Source organism: Myxocyprinus asiaticus, chromosome 14, assembly GCF_019703515.2.
Source record: "Myxocyprinus asiaticus isolate MX2 ecotype Aquarium Trade chromosome 14, UBuf_Myxa_2, whole genome shotgun sequence".
Lineage (NCBI taxonomy): Eukaryota > Metazoa > Chordata > Actinopteri > Cypriniformes > Catostomidae > Myxocyprinus > Myxocyprinus asiaticus.
Window position 1 is genome coordinate 12,467,567 of NC_059357.1, and position 21,688 is coordinate 12,489,254.

A 21,688-nucleotide genomic window follows, 5' to 3' on the forward strand; every position below is an offset into this window, starting at 1 on the left:
TTTGTTTTTTAAATCACAGGCCCTGAACTTCTGAATACTTCCCCTAGGGGATTCATGTGATTGTCACCAAATTTAGGACATATTATGCCAAGACATTGAACATGCTAAATTATGAATGGATTTTTGATATTTTGACCATGGCGAGGCAATAAATTAAGGGCAAAAATGTGAAACAGGTAGTTCCTTATATATTCTGTGTGAATTGTATTATTATGATGAAAATTCAGCTGTATGTTTGGTAATGGGGGCTGATCACATTTATGTGGCTAGTATGGGTTACGGTCATAGCGCCACCAACTGGCAGCAAGAAGTATTTTAACAGACTTTGAAACAGCCCTCTTATGTTTACATGAATTGCTCCAAAATTCTTTAGAACAATGTCAAGACACTGCTGATGTAAAATTATAAAGGGATATTTGATATCTTAAATACTGTTGCCATGGCAGTGCAAGTGAAATTGTGCAAGTGAAAGCAGTTTTTAAAGTGAAATATAAAAAGCTTTAGAAGTTTAAGTTTATTAAAATAAAAATGCACTGCACAAACTTTATTTTTTTATCTAAATAAAATATAATAAAAATATCAACTGAAATGTAAAAATACTAGAAAATCAAAGCCAGTTCTGTTCTAAATTTTAGGTCGAGTGACACTGTGCTCAGATGCAGTACCAGAAATATCCAATAGAGGACAGCCGAGCTCCATTGGTGAATGATTCCCAAAAGACCAACTCAGCAGGAATTGGCATAAAAACACAATATGAATTTGAGAACAATAAAACAAAAAGATCAGTTATATGAAAGCTTTTTCTAAGCACAGAACAAGTCTTTTTTTTTTATTTTATTTTTTTAATAAAATGCCATAAATATGGGACAGTAGATATAAAGTTAGGGATCTAAACAAAACTAATGTTAGAAACATCTCTCAAAACACAAGTGAAGTGACAATATTTTATTTTATTGATGTTTACAAGATTAGAAATATTATAATAACTTCTAAAATAACTGGTTACAGTGTAGGGCTGGTTGGTATATTGACGACTTAAGGTTATTGTTATACTTTCAAACGAGATATAGGATGAGACAACGCTGTTTATATCGATATAGTCTGATGCTGCATTACACAACCCGTTTCTTCTGTAAAGCCATGCCGTATTTGCATCTCTACAATCTCAAACTCTTCGTGCAGTCCTGCCTCCACTCTCCCTCTCTGTCTGCTGTGCGCAAACCCGGCCCCACCCCATTCGCTCACAAGTTCTCCTGCAACATGAATGGAGACAGAGGGCTAGTTTACACTGCCGAACAAGATATGGTTAGTAAAGAGAAAAACAATGGATCAGTTATTTGGAATTGGTTTGGATTTAAAAGATCAGATGAGCAGCAAAACAGCTGTGTGCTGTTTGACTGACAGGCGGCTTGTGTGTGCGGCGCGCTTTAGGGCATTTTCAGACCTGTCGCTCATTTTAAATTGTTCCGAAACAGGAGCTAAATTGTTAGTGTTGCATTTTCTTCTTGGTTCGGTTCGCCTTCAAGGCAACATTTCAAAATCGAACAAAACTGTTAACGTCATATGTGAGCAAACTGTCCCCTCATTTGTCACAGTTTGTGCACTGTTCAGAGATTTAGCTCTTACATCCAAATACCAGTTAAAACTATATATCTGCATAAATTTGTCAACTCTTACAAAGTTTTGACTATTGTTTAAAATGTCATGGTTATGAAAAACCTTTCCACGTGGTATAGAATGCATGTTCCAGTCAGAGGTTGCACTGCAAATAAAATCTATCACTCGGATGGAATGAGTTGTAAAATTTTCGTCATGGTTATTTTTATCTGTCTTTATCTGCTTTTTCATTATTTCTATATAGAAAAGTGCCTGTTCTCATGGACACAGAGCTCGAGCGCACACAAACATCAGAAAGAGTGATGCCACGTACAGTAAATTTTTTTCGTCTGTCATAAAATTGCTAATGCCCGTCCTACTGTGTTTGATTTGCCAATATATCCAATAGAAAGAAGCGATTATACTATTTACCTCAGGAATTATAAAATAACTGCTATTTGAAAAGTGCAATTATGTCTAATATATAGTCGCCAAAAGGCTCTATCCACATTTTGATTATGAATTACAAAGTGCTGACCTATAGATTTCTTCTCCGCAGATCCATCAAGTATGTTCATAGTTTTTATTGGGATACTATTTGGTTCGTTGGTCCGTTGGGTTGTATTGCATTCTCACCACAAGCGAACCACTCCAGAGTTTGTTTGGAACAAATCGGTCCGAGACCTCCTGAACGAAGTGGTCTCGGACCGATTGTTTTGGTGCGGATCCGAGTGCGATTGCCGCGTTCATGTATGCCTAAATGAACCGAGCCAAGATAGAAAATGCTCCAGTTTTCTGAATTCTGAATGTTTAATTGAATACTTAATGCTGTTTTAATTTTTTTTAAAGCTGTTAAAAAGCACTGATTTCTTAATATGTATTTTTGTTTGGTGTGTAGTGTTTTTTTCTATTCATTGCTTTTCTTTTGTTATTTTATTACTGACTGTTTACTATTAAATAATAACTTGAGAACTTAATTATTTTATAATTAAGTTAATTATTGTTAGGCTATTATTTGTTGTGGTATTGAAGCTGGTATCAAAAATCATCACATTTCACTAAAGACTACTGACATTATGGTATTTAGATAAATGTGTATATTTTGGATGGTATCTTGCTGCAATAACATGATGGAAAAGTAGATCTCATTCCTTAGAAGTGTGAGCACCCCTGCTGTAAATGATGATGATGGAGGCTTTCCTTTATTTGACTACCGTGCGTACATGCAACATAAAATAACCTCCTCTACCCAGAGCAGTTTACATTTCTGTCCAAGATAATCTAGTTGATTGCATAGGTATAATACTATTAGGTTGGCTATGTCATAATTTTAGAAAACATACAACAGAAACTCTGACATGTTCCTTGAGCATGAAACCAATACATGTCCTTTTTTTTTTTTTCTCTGGACAAGTAACTTTTTACTCGGACAAGTGAATGACTAATATACTTGTCCGAAGGACAAGCACATCACAATGCTTAATGTCGAGCCCTGCATGTCATCTGTTGAGAATGCCATAAACAGATTGCGTCCAAAAGTGGAAGCAGATCTCTTCCACCATTTACAACAGCATCATAAACTGCAGTACGAAGAGTGTGTTAAACTTAGTGCTGCTGCAACCCGAAAAGTCTTCTGCAAAAAAGTCTTTGAAACAAACGCGATGCAAGCTTCATTTACCATCTCACGTGTGGCTTTGACTTGCAACTGAACATTTAGCTCACTTTGTAGAAAATACAGAGATAGATATTGTGTATCGCCATTCAGCCTAAAAATACAGAGATATGAATTTTGGTCCTATCACCCAGCCCTATTACAATGTAAGAGCTGTTAGCAGTTGGAGCCAGCAACTGTTTTCATTTTGAACTAACATATATTTTTTCTGCCATAAATTATACAAAATAATTCCTCTGGATCGCTCAAAAGAAATTGAGAAAGGCCAGCCCATGTAACTATGGAAACCTCACACTATTGCCTACAAGACCTGCCATTCAAACCATTACTAGAGATCTATTGGCCAAATTGATCTAGGTAAATAGCCAGTGCGCATTTGGTAGTACCACAGTGTGTCTGATCTGTGTTGAATGAGAGCTCTGGCTGTGAATCACAGATCAAGGTGTGGGTGGGCTCAAAATAAATGGAAGAATCCACAGAATAGGAGAGACACAGATTTTGATAGCATAAAAATGTATTAGTTTCTATATTTTACTGAAATTAGACATTTTTGATTACATGATAACATAAAAATAGAGGATCGGTCTGGGTTTTTCCCCATTTACCCCCTATTTTCGATGTTTTGGATAAAATGGTTGAGTCCATTTTCATCAGTGGACCCTAACGTTAGGTTTGTTTGAGATGTCAAATGCCTCGCCTTGAAAGTAGACGAGAGCAGTTTGGTGCAGGAGATCACTGGGATTGAGATTACTTTGGAAGTTAAGAATGTTTTATTTTTTTTCTATGATAAACCTTTGGAAAAAATAAAATCTGTTATGCACTTAACCTATTTATTATGTTAAGTAAATACTATATCCATAAATGTAGATGGTCAAAGAAGATACCACATTTTGGAAATTTTAGTATGAGCCCTATCAGTATCTTGATACGTTGGAGGATGTAAGGATCACCAAGGCAACAAAGACTCTGGACTGCTGTAGAGCCTTGAACTTTTACCCATCTTAGACACCCCTGCATCTATGGCTCTTGAATATTCTAATACACCTTTGTACATAGTTATTTATATGTTTTGTTTTTCTCTTTCTTTGCTTTTTTCTTTTTTTTTTTTTTTCCCTTCTATTATGTGAACTGTTATAATAAACCATTAAAAAAAGAGAGAGCAGGCTGGTGCAGTCAGGGGAGGAGTGAAATAAAAGCTGTCAAGTCAGACAGTTCTCACTTCTCAGTGGATTAGCCGCTACGAGATCAAAGGCAGATATCGCGTGATTCACATTCAAGTGCTTTGTTGCTTTTAAATGAAAATATGATGAACAAAATACTCAATGTACCTGTTATTTAATTCTCCCGTAAGACGTGTCTTTCCATACATTTTTAGTCGAATAAAGACACATATTTCTGAAATATCTAAAATACGATACCAATCACATATCCCATACAGAAATGGCACTGAATATTCACATATAATTTATACACAAAAACATATTAGAGATAAGAAAATCAAACATTTTAAAAGAGAACAAAATATCACGGTTGTTTAAGCCAATGAGCATTAAGCCGTGTCATCAGCAAGTCATTTCTCATCATGCTTGCAGTTCGCACAGCTCGGAAAAAGCAACTGCGCCACCTGCCTGCTATAACTGTGCCTCACTCTAGTGTGAGTATTTTTGACATACGTGGTTATATCACAGCAAGTCAGACAGATTTCTAACCGGCATGCACCTGTCCGTGATCACCGGTGAACGGTTATGTGCAGAACATTTTCATCTCAAATGAGCCTAATGAAATGCTTGCTGTTTTTTCAATCATTGGATCGGGTCATAAGCAGAGAACATGAAACAAAAGTACTGTCGCTCACATGTCGCATGTTTTAAAAAATTCACTCTCTTAACATTTTAAAATGTTTTTCACTGTAATGTTCTTATTGCAAAATAGACTGCAGAAGATGAAATTTGAGTTTTTAAGCTTTAATTTGATACCAAGTATGTGAACATTGATGAAGTTCATGATATAAGACAAAGAATTTGTTTTATAGCCACACTCAAACGGCCCACCTGTTGGCCAGTGACAGTTAACAGGTTTAAAATGGCTGTGTAAGAGTATTTTCACACTTGAGTCCTCTTTAAAAGAACCAAACTCGGACCACTTTTAGTGGACCAAAAAGTGGACAGAGTGAAAAAGGACCCAGTTCTTATTGCATTCACACTGTCTGAGAGCTTGTAAGTGGACTCAGATCTCTTTTTGATCCACTTTACCAGTTGCGGGGTCTCAGTAATTTTTGCATTCACACTCGGTCATTTGTGGAACCCACTTTAAAAATATTGTATGCATTATAATTATTAGGGCTATATTTAATGTTAAGAGTACAAATAGCTCTATGTATTAACTTTATAAGATAAAATAAACATGTTTAATGCTCTCAAAATTAATAAGCAACATAAGAACATTTTTATATTCAATCTGTAGTGCCACTTAGAAAATGGGCATGTTCAGGGGGCTCTGTAGCACATCCCTTTTGAGCTACCATCACCAAACTTTGGACACACATAGATCTCATCAAGCTGGACAACTTTTGTGCTGACAGTCATATGCTCTGCCCAACAGGAAGTCGGCCATTTTGGATCGTTTGAAAAATGCATGCTCTGGAATTTGAAGTACTCCTAGGGATTTCATGTTACAGGTACAAAATGTAGGCGACATCATGCCAAAATATTGGCGATGCTAAATTGCGAACAAATTTTTATATATTGAACAGTATTGCCATGGCGACGTGATATAGTAACATTAACAAATGGGAAAAAGGAAGTGTCTCATATCTTCTGAGTGCATCGTGTGATTTACATCAAAATTGAGCTGTATGTTTGTCCTTGTGGGCTGATCACATTGATGTGGTTATTGTGGGTCACGGTTGTAGCGCCACCAACTGGCGGAAGTGTGGCACTTTTAACAGACTTTGAAATATCCCTCTTATGTTTACCTGAATTGCTTCAAATTTTTTTAGAATAATGTCAAGAATTTAAAATTCTGAAGGGATTCTTGATATCGTAAATAGTGTTGCCATGGCAACATATTAAATGTCATTATTCCTTTTTATGTATATTCACATGTTTTTGAGGAACTTGGCATGCTTGAATATTCATGATACATCAGAGTTGTCGGCCATTAGGCCTGGGCAAAATGTAACACATGGGCGTGGCTGAAGAGCTCTGTAGCACCACCTTTTGACAAAAGTGGTGGGGTCAGTTTCTTCTACGGTCACCAAACTTGCAACATATATTGTTCTCATCAAGCCAGACAACTTTCTAAATTATAGTTATTAGCTCTGCCCAACAGGAAGTCAGCCATTTTGGATTGAATGTGCATTTTTTGAAAATTGCATGTACTGGACTTTTGAATACTCCTAGGGAGATCATGTGACTGTCACCAAATTTAGGAAACATTATGCCAAGACATTGAAGATGCTAAACTGTGAACGGATTTTTGATATATCGAATGGTGTTGCCATGGCAACGCAATAAATTAAGAGCAAAAATGTGAAACAGGAAGTTCCTTATATCTTCTGTGCATAGTATCATTTTATGAAAATTCAGCTGTATGTTTGGTAATGGGGGGCTGATCACATTTATGTGGCTATTATGGGTCACGGTCATAGTGCCACCAACTGACAACAGGAAGTGTGACACTTTGTGTGACTGTAGTAGTCCTCTTATATTTACCCCCTCAGATGCATGCAGCCACCATGCTTTACTTTCCTAGAGCCACCAGGTGGCGATGGCGCTGTAGTGCTTGGGCCCGTCATAGCTGCTTGCAGCTATATTTATTTTATTATTATTATTATTATTATTATTATTATTATTTATTTTTCAAGGTTTCGGGGGCTTTTGGGGCACTTAACATACTCAGACTCTCATGAAATATTACACACGTGTCAGAGTCATTGCCCATTAAGGCTTGGCAAAAGTTTATATATGGGCCTGTGGAAGGGGCTCTGCAGCGCCACCTAGAAGATGGGCATGTTCGCGGGGCTCTGTTGCACATCCCTTTTAAGCTACAGACACCAAACTTTGTTCAAATATAGATTTCATCAAGCTGGACAACTTTCGTGCTGACAGTCATAAGCTCCGCCCAACAGGAAGTCAGCCATTTTGGATTGTTTTAAAAATGCATGCTCTGGAATTTGAAATACTCCTCCTAGGGGATTCATGTTACAGGTTCCAAATGTGACTATGCTAAATTGTGAACAGATTTTTTATATATCGAACGGTGTTGCCATGGCGATGTATTAAAGTAACATAAAAAAAATTGGAAACAGGAAGTGTCTCATCTTCTGTGCCCATCGTGTGATTTAAATCAAAATTGAGCCAAATGTTTGGCATTGCGGGCTGATCACATTGATGTGGCTATTGTGGGTCACGGCCTTAGCACCACCAACTAGTGGAAGGAAGTGTGGCACTTTTAACAGACTTTGAAATATCCCTCTTATGTTTACCTGAATTGCTTCAAAATTTTTTAGAATAATGTCAAGACTTAAAATTCTGAAGGGATTCTTGATATCTTAAAGAGGCCCTATTATGCTTTTTGGGATTTAACCTTTCCTTTAGTGTGTAATATAGCTGTTTGTGCATGTAAAAGGTCTGCAAAGTTACAAAGCACAAAGTCCATGGAGTTATTCTCTCCCACAGACAACACTGCTCCTGAACTAGTCAAGCCATTTCTTCTGTAAAGTATCTATGTCACTATGTAACACATTTGCATAATGCCCGCCTAAGGGCTACTTTGGCCTGCCCTCAAACAAAGGTAGTTTTAGCTGAGGCCAGGATGAGTTGGGTTAGTGTTGTCGCCATGTCGAGAAGATGTTGTTTTCTTCACTGCGAAAGGAAAACCTCTTTGTTTGGACTTCCAAAGGCAGATGAATTGAAGTATTAGTGGTTCAAATTTATTTTTACCACTATTCCTCAGCAGTACAACCACAACCAATGCTGGATTTTCAAGATGGTTACTCCTGAAAGATGGTGCAATTCCCAATTTGTTCTGGTGCTTCAGGATCACAGCCTGTATGTTTGATTATTTGTGGATTTATCTGCTACCGAGAGTTCAAAAGCGAAGTTTTGTGTTGTAGCTATGGTGTATACCCAGTGCACAGCTGTAGGCCTGCTAGCTAATGTTATTGTGTTGAAATAGTTTTGCTAATCAGCTGCGGGCCCACTTTTACCTACAGTTGTGTAGAATTATGCAGATTGTTTATCATTCTTACTATCATGAATAGTGATCAATTGTGGAGATGGATTTATTTTTACAAACGGTCATTTTACATCTGCAATCCATGGTAGTGCTAGGCTAACCTGCTGTGTAATGTTATTGTTTTGGTAAGGGTTTCCTATTCAGCTGTGGGCCGGCTTTAACAAAATGGTAAAGTGTGGAGGTTTACATATAATTACAAGCTGTAATGTTACGGCCACTATCCACAGTAGTCTACGGCTAACTTACTCACTAACTGGGAGTAAGCCTCTGTTCTCCATTCATAGCTCTGGCGAAAAACGTTCAGCTACACCCATTCCAGCAAAAGATGACTAAGATGCACTACATGAAGTACTTCTTTTACTTGAAGCTTTGTTAGGTTCACAATAATCAACAATGTACTTGTAAGAAAGCTACAAAATTAAAACTTACCACAGTGAAATGTCCTGCTCAAGTCGTGCTTGCAAAGGTGGTTCGGATCGATCAGCTTGTTCTTCCAAACTTTCATTATCGGACTCGGGCTCGAACTGGTATGGCAAAAACCAATGCCACTGTTACCGTAGTTACAGTAGTGTTTACAGAGCTGCTCAGGAAGCATGAAACTCTGTTATGGTAATGGGCGTTACATTTCCGACACGTGCTCTAAGCGGTTGACCAATCACAACAGACTGGGCCAGCTGACCAATCAGAGCAGACTGGGCTTTTCAGAAAGTGGGGCTTTAAAGAGACTGGAGCTAAATCAGAGAGTTTCAGCCAGAGATGGAAAAGAGTGGCTACAGCAATGTACAGTATGAGAAAAATTGGTTTTCTGAACATTAAAGCATGTGAACCTATTCTAGTAGAGCCCCAAAATAAAATTATGAACCTGTAAATTAGCATAATATGGGCTCTTTAAATATTGTTGCCATGGCAACACATTAAATGTCATTATTCCTTTTTATGTATATTCACATTTTTGAGGTACTTGGCATGCTTGAATTTTCATGATATTTTGCACATACGTCAGAGTCAAGTCATTTTTATTTTGTGTAGTTCTTTTCACAACACACATCGTTTCAAAGCAGCTTTACAGGAAATCATGCATTAACATAAAATAAAAAATGAATCTAATATCTATAATGTCTTACAGTGATCATTGTGTAGTTTGATTAAATCTGATTGTAAAATGTGTATAGAAATTAAATAATTAATAATTGTATTTAGAACCCCTGTGAGCAAGCTGAAGGCGACTGTGGCAAGGAACACAAAACTCCATAAGATGTTGGTTAAAAATAAACTTGGGAGAAACCAGGCTCACTGTGGGGGCCAGTTCTCCTCTGGCTAAACAACATGAATATAATGCCAATATTTGTTATTTGTGTGCAGTGCAAGTCATGGTTTTAAATTTGTAAATTAAGTAAGAGATAAGGTCCAGTGTTTTAAAAATAAAAATACAATATTTTTTTATGACCTTTAAGATTAATGACTAATGTCTTTGAAGTCCATCCTGGATTAACTACAGAAGTTTACATAGATGCATTGTCCTTTGTTAGTTGGCTGATGAAGGCTTTTGTTGGCAATTAAATGATAATCTATGTATTCCATTTCAAGAGTGTAGTCCATCAATAGACAAAGGTGATGCAGGCAGAGATGAATGATGAGGTGCATCGCAGTTCAACCTGCAGGTCATTTCGTTGAGGTTCGGTGGGGTCCATCCTAAATCCAAGGTTCAGGCAGTGGCATATGAAGTATCTGATGTCTTACAGTTGGAGTTGGGTTGGTACCGGCTGTAGTTTGTCGTCATCTCTCAGCGACACGTGGCAGTGGAGTCCGATACCAAGCAGGAACTGAGCTGGATCTTGCAGGTTCTGGTAACATCGGGATATGAATATGGAAACAAATAGAGTAATATTAGTGTAGATGCAATTCAATTTTATGCAGAGTTATAGATCATGATGGATGTTTCTGGTTCTGGCAGATCTAACTAAAGCAGCCTAATTGTGTGTTGATGGATAAATTAGGTGTATGCCTGGCTAAATAGATGAGTCTTTAGTCTAGACTTTAACTGAGTGAGTGTGTCTGCGTCCAGAACACTGTTAGGGAGACTATTCCATAGTTTTGGAGCCAAATATGAAAAGGATCTACCTCCTTTTGTGGATTTTGATATTCTTGGAATTATTAACAAGCCAGAATTTTGTGATCATAATGAACACGATGGAATATAGCGTGTCAGAAGGTCACTTGAGCTAGACCATTCAAAGCTTTGTACGTAGTTAACATAATTTAAAAATTAATATGAAATTTAACAGGTAGCCAATGTAACGACAATAATATTGGGCTAATATGGTCATATTTCTCTATTCTAGTCAGCACTCTGGCAGCTGCATTTTGAACCAATTGAAGTTTATTTATTGAACTTGCTGGACATCCTCCCAGTAGTGCATTACAATAATCTAGTCTTGAGGTCATGAACGCATGAATTAATTTTTCGGCATCAGCAACAGAAATCATGTGTCTTAATTTAGCAATATTTCTCAGGTGGAAGAATGCTGTTTTACAAACAGTGGAAATTTTATTTTCAAAGGACAGATTGGTATCAAATATAACACCTAAATTCTTTGCAGAAGACAACGACGTAAAAGTACATCCATCGAGAGTCTTATTTTTAGAGGTTTTTATTCCAATCATTTGTACCTCTGTTTTGTCGGAATTGAGTAGAAGGACATTTCTGGCCATCCAATCTTTGATTTCATTGATACACTCTGCTAATTTGGAGAATTATGAATTTTCATTTGAGTTTAGAAAAAATATAAAATTGGGTATCGTGGGCATAACAGTGGAAACTTATTCCATGATTCCTGATAATATCTCCCAGGGGAAGCATGTATAAGGAGAAAAGCAGAGGTCCTAAAACTAATCCCTGTGGCACTCCATATTTAACTTTTGTTTGATTTGACAATTCCTCGTTTCCACATAAAATGTGTTAGCGGTCTGATAAATAGGACCTAAACCATGCTAATGCAAGTCCACTAATGCCAACATAATTCTCCAACCTATTCAAGAGAATGTCGTGATCTATCACGCAAGGCAGGACTAAGATCTAAAAACACTAGAAGTGAAATGCAGCCACGATCAGATGATAAGATCAAGTAATTTAACTCTGATATGTGCAGTCTCTGTACTGTGATGGGGCCTAAATCCTGACTGAAATTGTTCATATATTCCATTTCTCTGTAGAAATGAACATAGTTGGGAGGAAACTTCATTTTCTAGTATTTTCGACATAAATAGTAGATTTGAAATCGGTCTGTAATTAGCCAATTTTCAAGGATCAAGCTGTGGCTTCTTTTTTTTTTTTTTTTTTTTTTTTGGATTTTTCCCCTTTTTCACCCAATTTGGAATGCCCAATTCCCAATGCGCTGTAAGTTCTCGTGGTCGCATAGTGATTCGCCTCAGTCCAGGTGGCGGAGGACGAATCCCAGTTGCCTCCGCGTCTGAGACAGTCAACCCGCGCATCTTATCACGTGGCTTGTTGAGCGCGTTGCCACGGAGACATAGCGCGTGTGGAGGCTTCACGCCATCCACCGCGGCAACCACGCTCAATTCACCATGCGCCCCACCGAGAACAAACCACATTATAGTGACCACGAGGAGGTTACCCCATGTGACTCTACCCTCCCTAACAACCGGGCCAATTTGGTTGCTTAGGAGACCTGGCTGGAGTCACTCAGCACACCCTGGGATTCGAACTAGCGAACTAGCGAACTCCAGGGTATTTTACCACTGAGCTACCCAGCCCCCCAAGCTGTGGCTTCTTAAGCGGTTTGATAACTGTCATTTTAAAGTTTCTTGGGACATGTCCTAAGGATAGCGAGCAGTTAATAATATTAAGAAGAGGTTCAGAGATGACTGGGAATGCCTCCTTTAAGAGCTTAATTGGTATTGGATCTAACATACATGTGGCTTTTGATTTTTTGATAAGTTTTGTTTGCTCTTCATGACCTATTCAGCGAAGGATTGAAGTTGCTCGTGAGCAAAATTATGAGACACTGAGGTGCAATTTTATCAGTAAAGAAATTTATGAAGTCATTACTATTGTGCTGCGACGGAATATCTGGTTTAGTCGATGCTTTATTCCTTTTTTTTATCCACTTTTTGCCCAATTCCCACTAATTAGTAGGTCCTTGTGGTGGCGTGGTTACTCACCTCAATCCGGGTGGTGGAGGACAAGTCTCAGTTGCCTCTGCTTATGAGACCGTCAATCCACGCATCTTATCACGTGGCTCGTTGTGCATGACACCGCGGAGACTCCCAGCATGTGGAGGCTCATGCTACTCTCCGCGATCCATGCACAACTTACCACGTGCCCCATTGAGAGCGAGAACCACTAATCATGACCACGAGGAGGTTACCCCATGTGACTGTACCCTCCCTAGCAACCGGGCCAATTTGTTTGCTTAGGAGACCTGGCTGAATTCACTCAGCATACCCTGTATTCGAACTCGCGACTCCAGGGGTGGTAGTCAGCGTCAATACTCGCTGAGCTACCCAGGCCCCCCGATGCTTTATTCCTAACCAATTTAGCCATAGTACTGAATAAACACACAGGATTGTTGTGGTTAATTTCTATGAGTTTGCTCAAATATGCTGACCTGGCAGCTTTTAGTGCCTGTCTGTAGCTACAGACACTATCATTCCATGCACCGCGAAATACCTCTAATTTTGTTTTCTTCCATTTGTGCTCCATTTTCCGAGCTGCTGTCTTGAGAGCATGAGTGTATCATTGTACCACGGTGCGAGGCTTTTTTCTTAAATTTTCTTTAATCAAACTGGGGCAACACTATCAAGAGTGCTAGAGAAGACTGTATTTATATTTTCTGTTATTTCATCAAGTTCTTCTTGGCTTTTTGGCTTACTGAGTATGTGAGACAATTCTGGAAGATTATTAGTGAAGCTATCTTTAGTGGTTGAAAGAATAGTTCTACCTGAATAGCGTGGTGTAGATTGAGTGACATTAGCTGATCGCAACAAACGAGACGAGGTAATGATCTGAGATGTCATCGCTGTGCGGTTGAATTTCTATAGTATCAGCATCAACTCCATATGAAATTATGAATTAAATTGAGCGTATGATTATGGCGATGAGTTGGTCGTGTCACGTTGTGTCTGACTCCAAGAGAGTTGAGAATATCAATAAATGCTAATCCCAATGTGTCATTTTCAAGCTCTATCTACATTAATTACTAGATCAGATAGAAAATTTGCAAATTCACCAAGGAAACCAGAGTATGGCCTGGGTGATCTATATACTGTAGCAAGGGCAAAAGACAACAGAGATTTTTTTATTTATATCTGACGGTGTTATATTAAGTGTTATTAGTTCAAAAGACAAACTTATATCCTCGGGGAACAGACACAGACTCTCTATGATATCTAGGTGATACAGTCTCTATGTGTTGTAGTTTATGTGACCTATGTGATGTCTCAAGGCAGCTAGCAGATGTTTGGATTAACCAGTTTGTCTGCTTCCTGTTCCCAGTTAGTCAAATACTATAATTATTAAGACTATGAGCCAAATTACTAGAGAGGAGAGTAGCATCTTCCCTGGAGGGATGGAGTCTGTCTCTCTTTAGCAGGTCAGGTCTACCCCAAAAACTCTTCCATTTGTCTATAAATCCTATGCTATTCTCCAGACACCACTCAGACATCCAGCCATTCAGTGACACTGATCTACTATAAACCTTGTCACCACAATGAGCAGGGAGGGGGCCCGAGCATATTACAGTGTCTGACATCGTTTTTGCAAGTTCACACACCTCATTAACATTATCTCTAGTGCTCTCTGACTGGTGAAGCTGGACATCATTAGTGCCGACATTAATAACAATTTTAGAAAGTCTATGTTTAGCATTAGCCTGCACTTGTAAATTTTATCTGATGTCAGACACTCTGGCACCCAAAATGCATTTAACAATAGTGGCTGGAGTCTTCATTTCCACATTCCTTAGAATAGAATCACCAATTATTAAGGCTATTTCAACATGATTCTCAGTGGGTGCGTCACTGCGTGGGGAGAATCGATTGAAAACCCTAACAGGAAAGGGAGAGTGGTGTTGCTTTGCTGAGTGAGTATGCCGCGGATATGTTACCCAGTTGCCCTGCTGCTGGGGTTCTAGAGTTGGAACCAAAGTGTGTGTTGCTCGCTGTACTACCATCATCCGAAACAGTATCTTCCGGCTTCTCTTTCTCACTGACCTCCACTAGTATTCAGATCTCTAGCTCATTAACGTTCTCCATCAGCCTGACTAATTCCTTACATTTATCACATGTGAATTCCTCACTGTTGATGGAAAAAGCTATAGTAAACGTGGCATGTAATGCTGGAAGAAATAACATGAGCGGATGCCATGACTTATCCCAATTGTTTGTTGTTGTTGTTGTTATGGTTGTTTTTGAGATCGATGTGGTTCCTGATCAGCAGATGTTTGAGATTGATGCAATAATCCATGTAAAACACAGTGAGTTGTCAGCTGTTAGGCTGGGGAAAAGTTAACGCCCGCCACATTTTGACAAAAGTGGTGGGGTCAGTTTCTTCTGCGGTCGGCAGACTTGCTACATATATTGTTCTCTTCAAGCCTGACAACTTTCAAAATTACGGTCATTAGTTCCGCCCAACAGAAAGTCGGCCATTTTGGATTGAATGTGCATTTTTTGAAAATTGCAGGCCCTGAACTTTTGGATACTCCTTATAGGGTATTCATGTGATTATCACCAAATTTATGCAATATAATGCAAAGACATTGAAGATGTTAAATTGGAAAAGGATTTTTGATATATTGAACTGTGTTGCCATGGCGAGGCAATAAATTAAGGGCAAAAATGTGAAACAGGAAGTTCCTTATCTTCTGTGTGCATTGTAAGATTTTGATAAATTCAGCTGTATGTTTGGTAATGGAGGCTGATCACAGTAATGTGGATATTATGGGTCACGGTCATAGCGCCACCAACTGGCAGCAGGAAGTAAGGCAGTTTTAATAGACTTTGAAATAGCCCTCTTATGTAACATGAATTGCTTCAAAATTCTTTAGAATAATGTCAAGTCACTGCTGATGTAAAATTGTAAAGGAATGTTTGATATCTTAAATACTGTTGCCATTGTTATTATTCTTTTCTTCCTATATTTGGGTGTTTTTGAGGCACTTGGCATGCCTAAGATTATATTAAATTTTGCACACACATCAGAGTCGTCGGCCATTAAGACTGGGCAAAAGTTCACACATGGGCGTGTAGGGGGGCTCTGTAGCTCTCCCTTTAAAATAGGCATGTAACGGAGTTTCTGTAGCACCCCCATTTTCACCTAGAGTCACCAAACTTGGTACATATACCGATCAGCCACAACATTAAAACCACCTGCCTAATATTGTGTAGGTCACCCTCGTGCCGCCAAAACAGCACCAACCCGCATCTCAGAATATCATTCTGAGATGCTATTCTTCTCACCACAATTGTACAGATTGGTTATCTGAGTTACCGTAGACTTTGTCAGTTTGCACCAGTCTGGCCATTCTCTGTTGACCTCTCTCATCAACAAGGCATTTCTGTCCACAGAGTTGCCGCTCACTGGATGTTTTTTGTTTTTGGTACCATTCTGAGTAAATCCTAGATACTGTTGTGTGTGAAAATCCCAGGAGATCAGCAGTTACAGAAATACTCAAACCAGCCCATCTGGCACCAGCAATCATCCATGAGATTATCTAATCAGCCAATAATTTTGCTGCAGTGCATAATATCATGCAGATACGAATCAGGAGCTTCAGTTAATGTTCACATCAACCATTAAAATGGGGAAAAATGTGATCTCGGTGATTTTGACCATGGCATGATTGTTGGTGCGGGATGGGCTGGTTTGAGTGTTTCTGTAAATGCTGATCTCCTGGGATTTTCACGCATCAGCAATCTCTGGAATTTACTTTGAATGGTGCCAAAAACCAAAAACATCCAGTGAGCGGCAGTTCTGTGGGCGAAAATGCCTTGTTGATGAGAGAGGTCAACAGAGAATGGCAAGACTGGTTCGAACTGACAAAGCCTATGGTAACTCAGATAACCGACCTGTACAATTGTATTGAGAAGAATAGCATCTCAGAATGATATTCTGAGATGCGGGTTGGCACTGTTTTGGTGGTACGAGGGGAACCAACACAATATTAGGCAGGCAGTTTTAATGTTGTGGCTGATCGGTGTATATTGTTCTCATGAAGCCGAACAACTTTCATACTTGCAGTGATTAGCTCACCCAACAGGAAGTTGGCCATTTTGAATTTTATGAAAATCACAGGCTCTGAACTTTTAAATACTCCTCCTAGGGGATTCATTTGACTGGCACCAAATTTGTGCAACATCATGCCGAGACATTGTAGATGCTAAATTGTGAGCATATTTTTGATATTTTTAATGGTGTCGCCATGGTGAAGCAATAAATGTATGGCTAAAAATGTGAAACAGGAAGTTCCTTATATCTTCTGTGTGCATTGTATGATTTTGAAGAAAATTCAGTTGGATGTTTGGTAATGAGGGTTGATCACATTTATCTGGCTATTATGGGTCACGGTCATAGCGCCACCAACTGGCAGCAGGAAGATTGGCACTTTTAACAGACTTTGAAATAGCCCTCTTATGTTTACATGAATTGCTTCAAAGTTCTTAAGAATAATGTCAAGACACTGCTGATGTAAATTTTTAAAGGGATATTTGATATCTTAAATACTGTTGCCATGGCAACACATTAATTGTTATTATTCCTTATTCTATTTGGGTGTTTGAAGCCCTTGTCATGCTTAAAATTTAATGAAATTTTGCACACACATCAGAGTCGTTGGCCATTAGGTCTGGGCAAAAGTTCACGCGTGGTGTATGGGGGGCTCTGTAGCAACCCCTTTAAAATAGGTCTGTAAGATGGCCTCTGTAGCACCCCATTTTCACCTACAGTCACCAAATTGGTACATACATAGTTCTCACCAAGCCGGACAACTTTCATAATTATAGTCATTAGGTCCGCCCAACATGAACTCGGCCATTTTGGATTTGTTTAATATTGCAGCCTCTGAACATTTCAAAACTCCTCCTAGGTGATTCATGAGACCACATTTAGACAACATTATGCCAAGACATTGAAGATGCTAAAATTGCGAACAGATTTTGATATATCGAACGGTGTTGCCATGGCGAGGCATTAAATTAATGGCGGAAAATAGGAAACAGGAAGTGTCTCAAATCTTCTGTGTGCAATGTGTGATTTAGATCAAAATTGAGATGTATGTTTAGTCTTGGGGCTAATCACATGGATTTGACAATTTTAGGTCACGGTTATAGCGCCACCACCTGGCAGCAGAAAGTGTGGCTCTTACAACAGACTTTAAAATAGTCCTCTTATATTTACTCAAATTGCTTCAAAATTGTTTAGAATAACGTCAAATGCAAAATGCATGTGTCCACCTTGCATTGTTTTCCAAAAGCCACCGAGTGGAAATGGAGCAGTTGTGCTTGGGCCCATCATCGCTACTTGCAGCTATATATTTTTTTTTGTAATTCGAGTAATAAACCTTTCAATGTACATTAGTAGACCGGCTCCTACTGAAACATCTGTAGTCAGGATGAAGAGAAGTTTTGAGCATGAAAGCTAAGAAATAAGCCTGAGAGGGATTATATGTGTTCATGGCACACGTATGCATTCAGGTTTAAGGTGCTTTCACAGAAACAGCAGGGGAGAGAAAATCACAGAATAATCAGACTGGTAATAATGCAGAAATTAATGGCAAGCAAGATTATAGACCCCGTAAGACAAGCAGAAAAGTCTCTTAAAGAGTATTTGGATTCAGATAAGTTCCTGAGATGTATGTGAGATTTCTTGCATAGATTTTGTTTTTTTTTGCCTCACTCTGTTACTTCAACTGAATTGATGTTCTCTGAGAATTTTGATTGCAGGTCTTCTTATTACAGAGACTAAGAATAAGGGCACTGCTCTTTCTCCACCTAACTATTTTGTGAGATGTTCTGTCAAGAAAAGGCATGCCAATACGCTCTATTTTTTGTTTTTGTGCAGAGAGTCAACGGGCATATCGGTTCGTACAGGGAAAAGACTGGGGCTTCAAGAAGTTCATAAGGCGGGACTTCCTCCTTGATGAGGCCAATGGGCTCTTACCTGATGACAAATTGACGCTTTTCTGTGAGGTAAGTGATGCATGACCAATCATACGCTTCGCATCTTGTAGTATGTTTAAGATAAGTATGGAAGTTTTTATTTTGACAGTTGACAATGACAAAGTTGTTGTCACAGTAACGGTACATGTTTAATGCACACAGTCACATGGAGTTCAATGAAATATGAAGGCAAATTTGATACACACTTGCATGGAAGTTTTTGGGAGAAATTTAGGAAGAGTAAAGCTCAAAATATACTTCGGTTTCTTGTGAGTTCTTAGCGTATGCGTATAATTTAGATAAAGATGTTTTTATAGTCCTTCAGACCCAAGTTATACAAATGCAGGTATGTCTTGACCTCCTCACCCTCCTAAAAAAACACCTATTTTATTTAGTTCAGTCGATTATAGCTGCGATTTAGCTAAATATTTTGATTCAAATAGAAGACATTGACTTCTGGCAAAGTCCCTTTAAGGCTGTGCAGGGGCACATGTGAATCAGTGAATCATTTAAGTGAACTAGACTAATTCATTTACATGGACTGTCCAAACAAACTGACTTACTTGAAGTTCCCTACTCTAAATATAAGTCAATGGTTTATTTTAACCTTTTCATTTACATGAACTGTCAAGAAAAATACAGGTCACTTAAATGATTCGAAGTGCTTCATATTGGAGAGTGAAGACTGTTGGGTGAGCACGTTTGGTTTCTCCTTCGGCTCCATTGCCGCATTCACAATACTCTTTCCTCTCCCTTTTCCTTCTCTCTGCTCACTTCCTATATCTGTGTCTGTTATTTCCCAGAGCTTTTGCCTTGCCTCCTCCCTTCTTCCTTGCACCATTCTTAACTCGCATATGTCCTCCCACAATTCCATTCTCTTTTTTATGCCTACATTTGATGTGTTTCTCTCTCCCTGGCTCTCCTCTGTTATGCTGTTTCTTTTTTAGGTGTTGGCTTCTTAAATAAGGGCCTGAGCATACTTACTCTCTCTCTCTTTTTCTCCGTTTTTAATGAGGAGAGATGTCCCATTAGAGGTGGAGTACTTGGTGTCATTGTGGCCAGTTAGATGGAAGGATTGAGGGGAAAATCAAGTTTCTAATTCTTATTCTGGTTTTCTCACTTTAAAACTTGATGGAAAATTAAATGGATGAAATGTAGTCAGTTTTAGCTAATGGTTTAAGCTTGGTAGCTATTCCTTCATGTCTTGCCTACCTTCTTTCTCTCTCATTTTGAGCTCCATTTCTCTCTCCATTATTTTGTTCATTCTGTACACACCCCTCTTTCTCAGGTCTCCTTCACCTGTTCTTGCTTTCTTTCTTTTTTCCCCTCTCCTTCATTCCCTAACTCTACCTCCAACCTCCGGCAGGTAGATTGCTCATAGTAAATAAATGAGATCTACACTTCTCTCTCTCTGTCTGACAGCAGCCATCTTTCACTCAGTGTAGCCATATGCCACACTGATATCTCCGAGATCCACTACGGCTGCAGCATCTGCTGCTGATACACACTCACACGCACACAAGTTTAGAAATGGTAGCTAGTTAAGAGGAGGGAATGTTCTGTACCTGCAGCATCTGCTTTGTTCCTCCTCACCCTCAAAACACGGAGGATTCAGCGGAGAATGTGATGGAGGGAGACGAAATGAGAGAGAGAGAGAGGTGTGCTGAAGTAGTGCTAAACCATGTTACCCTAATGAAAGCGAGAAAGAGGATTTGACAATTGTACTGTTTAAAGTGTGTATTTAAAATGTAGGTTTTGTGGCTTTTAGTTCATTTCTGTTAGATTTGATGTAATCTATATGCACTTTGTACTCTTAAAAGTTGACAAAACTAACTCTTAACAGATTTAAATAGTCTTTTTCTTCCAAGAGAATGTATAAAAAAATGCTGATGATCTTGCACTTCCAAGTGTGTGTGTTATTTATATATATTTTATATATATATACATTTGTGCTCAAAAGTTTGAATACCCTGGCAGAAATTGTGAAATTTTTGTATTGATTTTGAAAATATGACTGATCATGCATTTGATCAGTCTTTTATTTAAGGATAGTGATCATAGTAAGCCATTTATTATCACATAGTTGTTTGGCTCCTTTTTAAATCGTAATGATACCAGAAATCACCCAAATGGCCCTGATCAAAAGTTTACATACCACCACAAGGTGACACACACAGGTTTAAATGGCAATTAAAGGTTAATTTCCCACACCTGTGGCTTTTAAAATTGCAATTAGTGTCTGTGTATAAATAGTCAATGAGTTTGTTAGCTCTCACGTGGATGCACTGATCTGGCTAGATACTGAGCCATGGGGAGCAGAAAAGAACTGTCAAAAGACCTGCATAACAAGGTAATGGAACTTTATAAAGATGGAAAAGGATATAAAAAGATATCCAAAGCCTTGAAAATGCCAGTCAGTACTGTTCAATCACTTATTAAGAAGTGGAAAATTCAGGGATCTCTTGATACCAAGCCAAGGTCAGGTAGACCAAGAAAGATTTCAGCCACAACTGCCAGAAGAATTGTTTGAGATACAAAGAAAAACCCACAGGTATGCTCAGGAGAAACACAGGCTGCTCTGGAAAAAGATGTTTGGTTGTTTCAAGGAGCACAATACAACGATACTTGAACAAAAATGAGCTGCATGGTCGAGTTGCCAGAAAGAAACCTTTACTGTGCCAATGCCACAAAAAAGCCCGGTTACTATATGCCCGACAACACCTTGACATGCCTCACAGCTTCTGGCACACTGTAATTTGGAGTGACGAGACCAAAATAGAGCTTTATGGTCACAACCATAAGCGCTATGTTTGGAGAGGGGTCAACAAGGCCTATAGTGAAAAGAATACCATCCCCACTGTGAAGCACAGTGGTGGCTCACTGATGTTTTGGGGAGGTGTGAGCTCTAAAGGCACAGGGAATCTTGTGAAAATTGATGGCAAGATGAATGCAGCATGTTATCAGAAAAATTGCTTTCTTCTGCACGAAAGCTGCGCATGGGATGCTCTT

At 38.8% G+C, this 21,688-nt stretch overlaps 1 protein-coding gene across 4 annotated transcripts in view; it reads left to right on the plus strand.

The window, feature by feature from the left end:
- The window catches only part of LOC127451925 (speckle-type POZ protein), a 139,233-nt gene that overhangs the window by 77,909 nt on the left and 39,636 nt on the right, over positions 1 to 21,688 (plus strand). For all 4 annotated transcript variants that reach the window (XM_051716997.1, XM_051716999.1, XM_051716996.1 and 1 more), the window contains one exon: positions 18,582 to 18,709. In XM_051716997.1, coding sequence (XP_051572957.1) covers positions 18,582 to 18,709 — 128 coding nt within the window. The remainder of the gene's footprint in view (positions 1 to 18,581; positions 18,710 to 21,688) is intronic.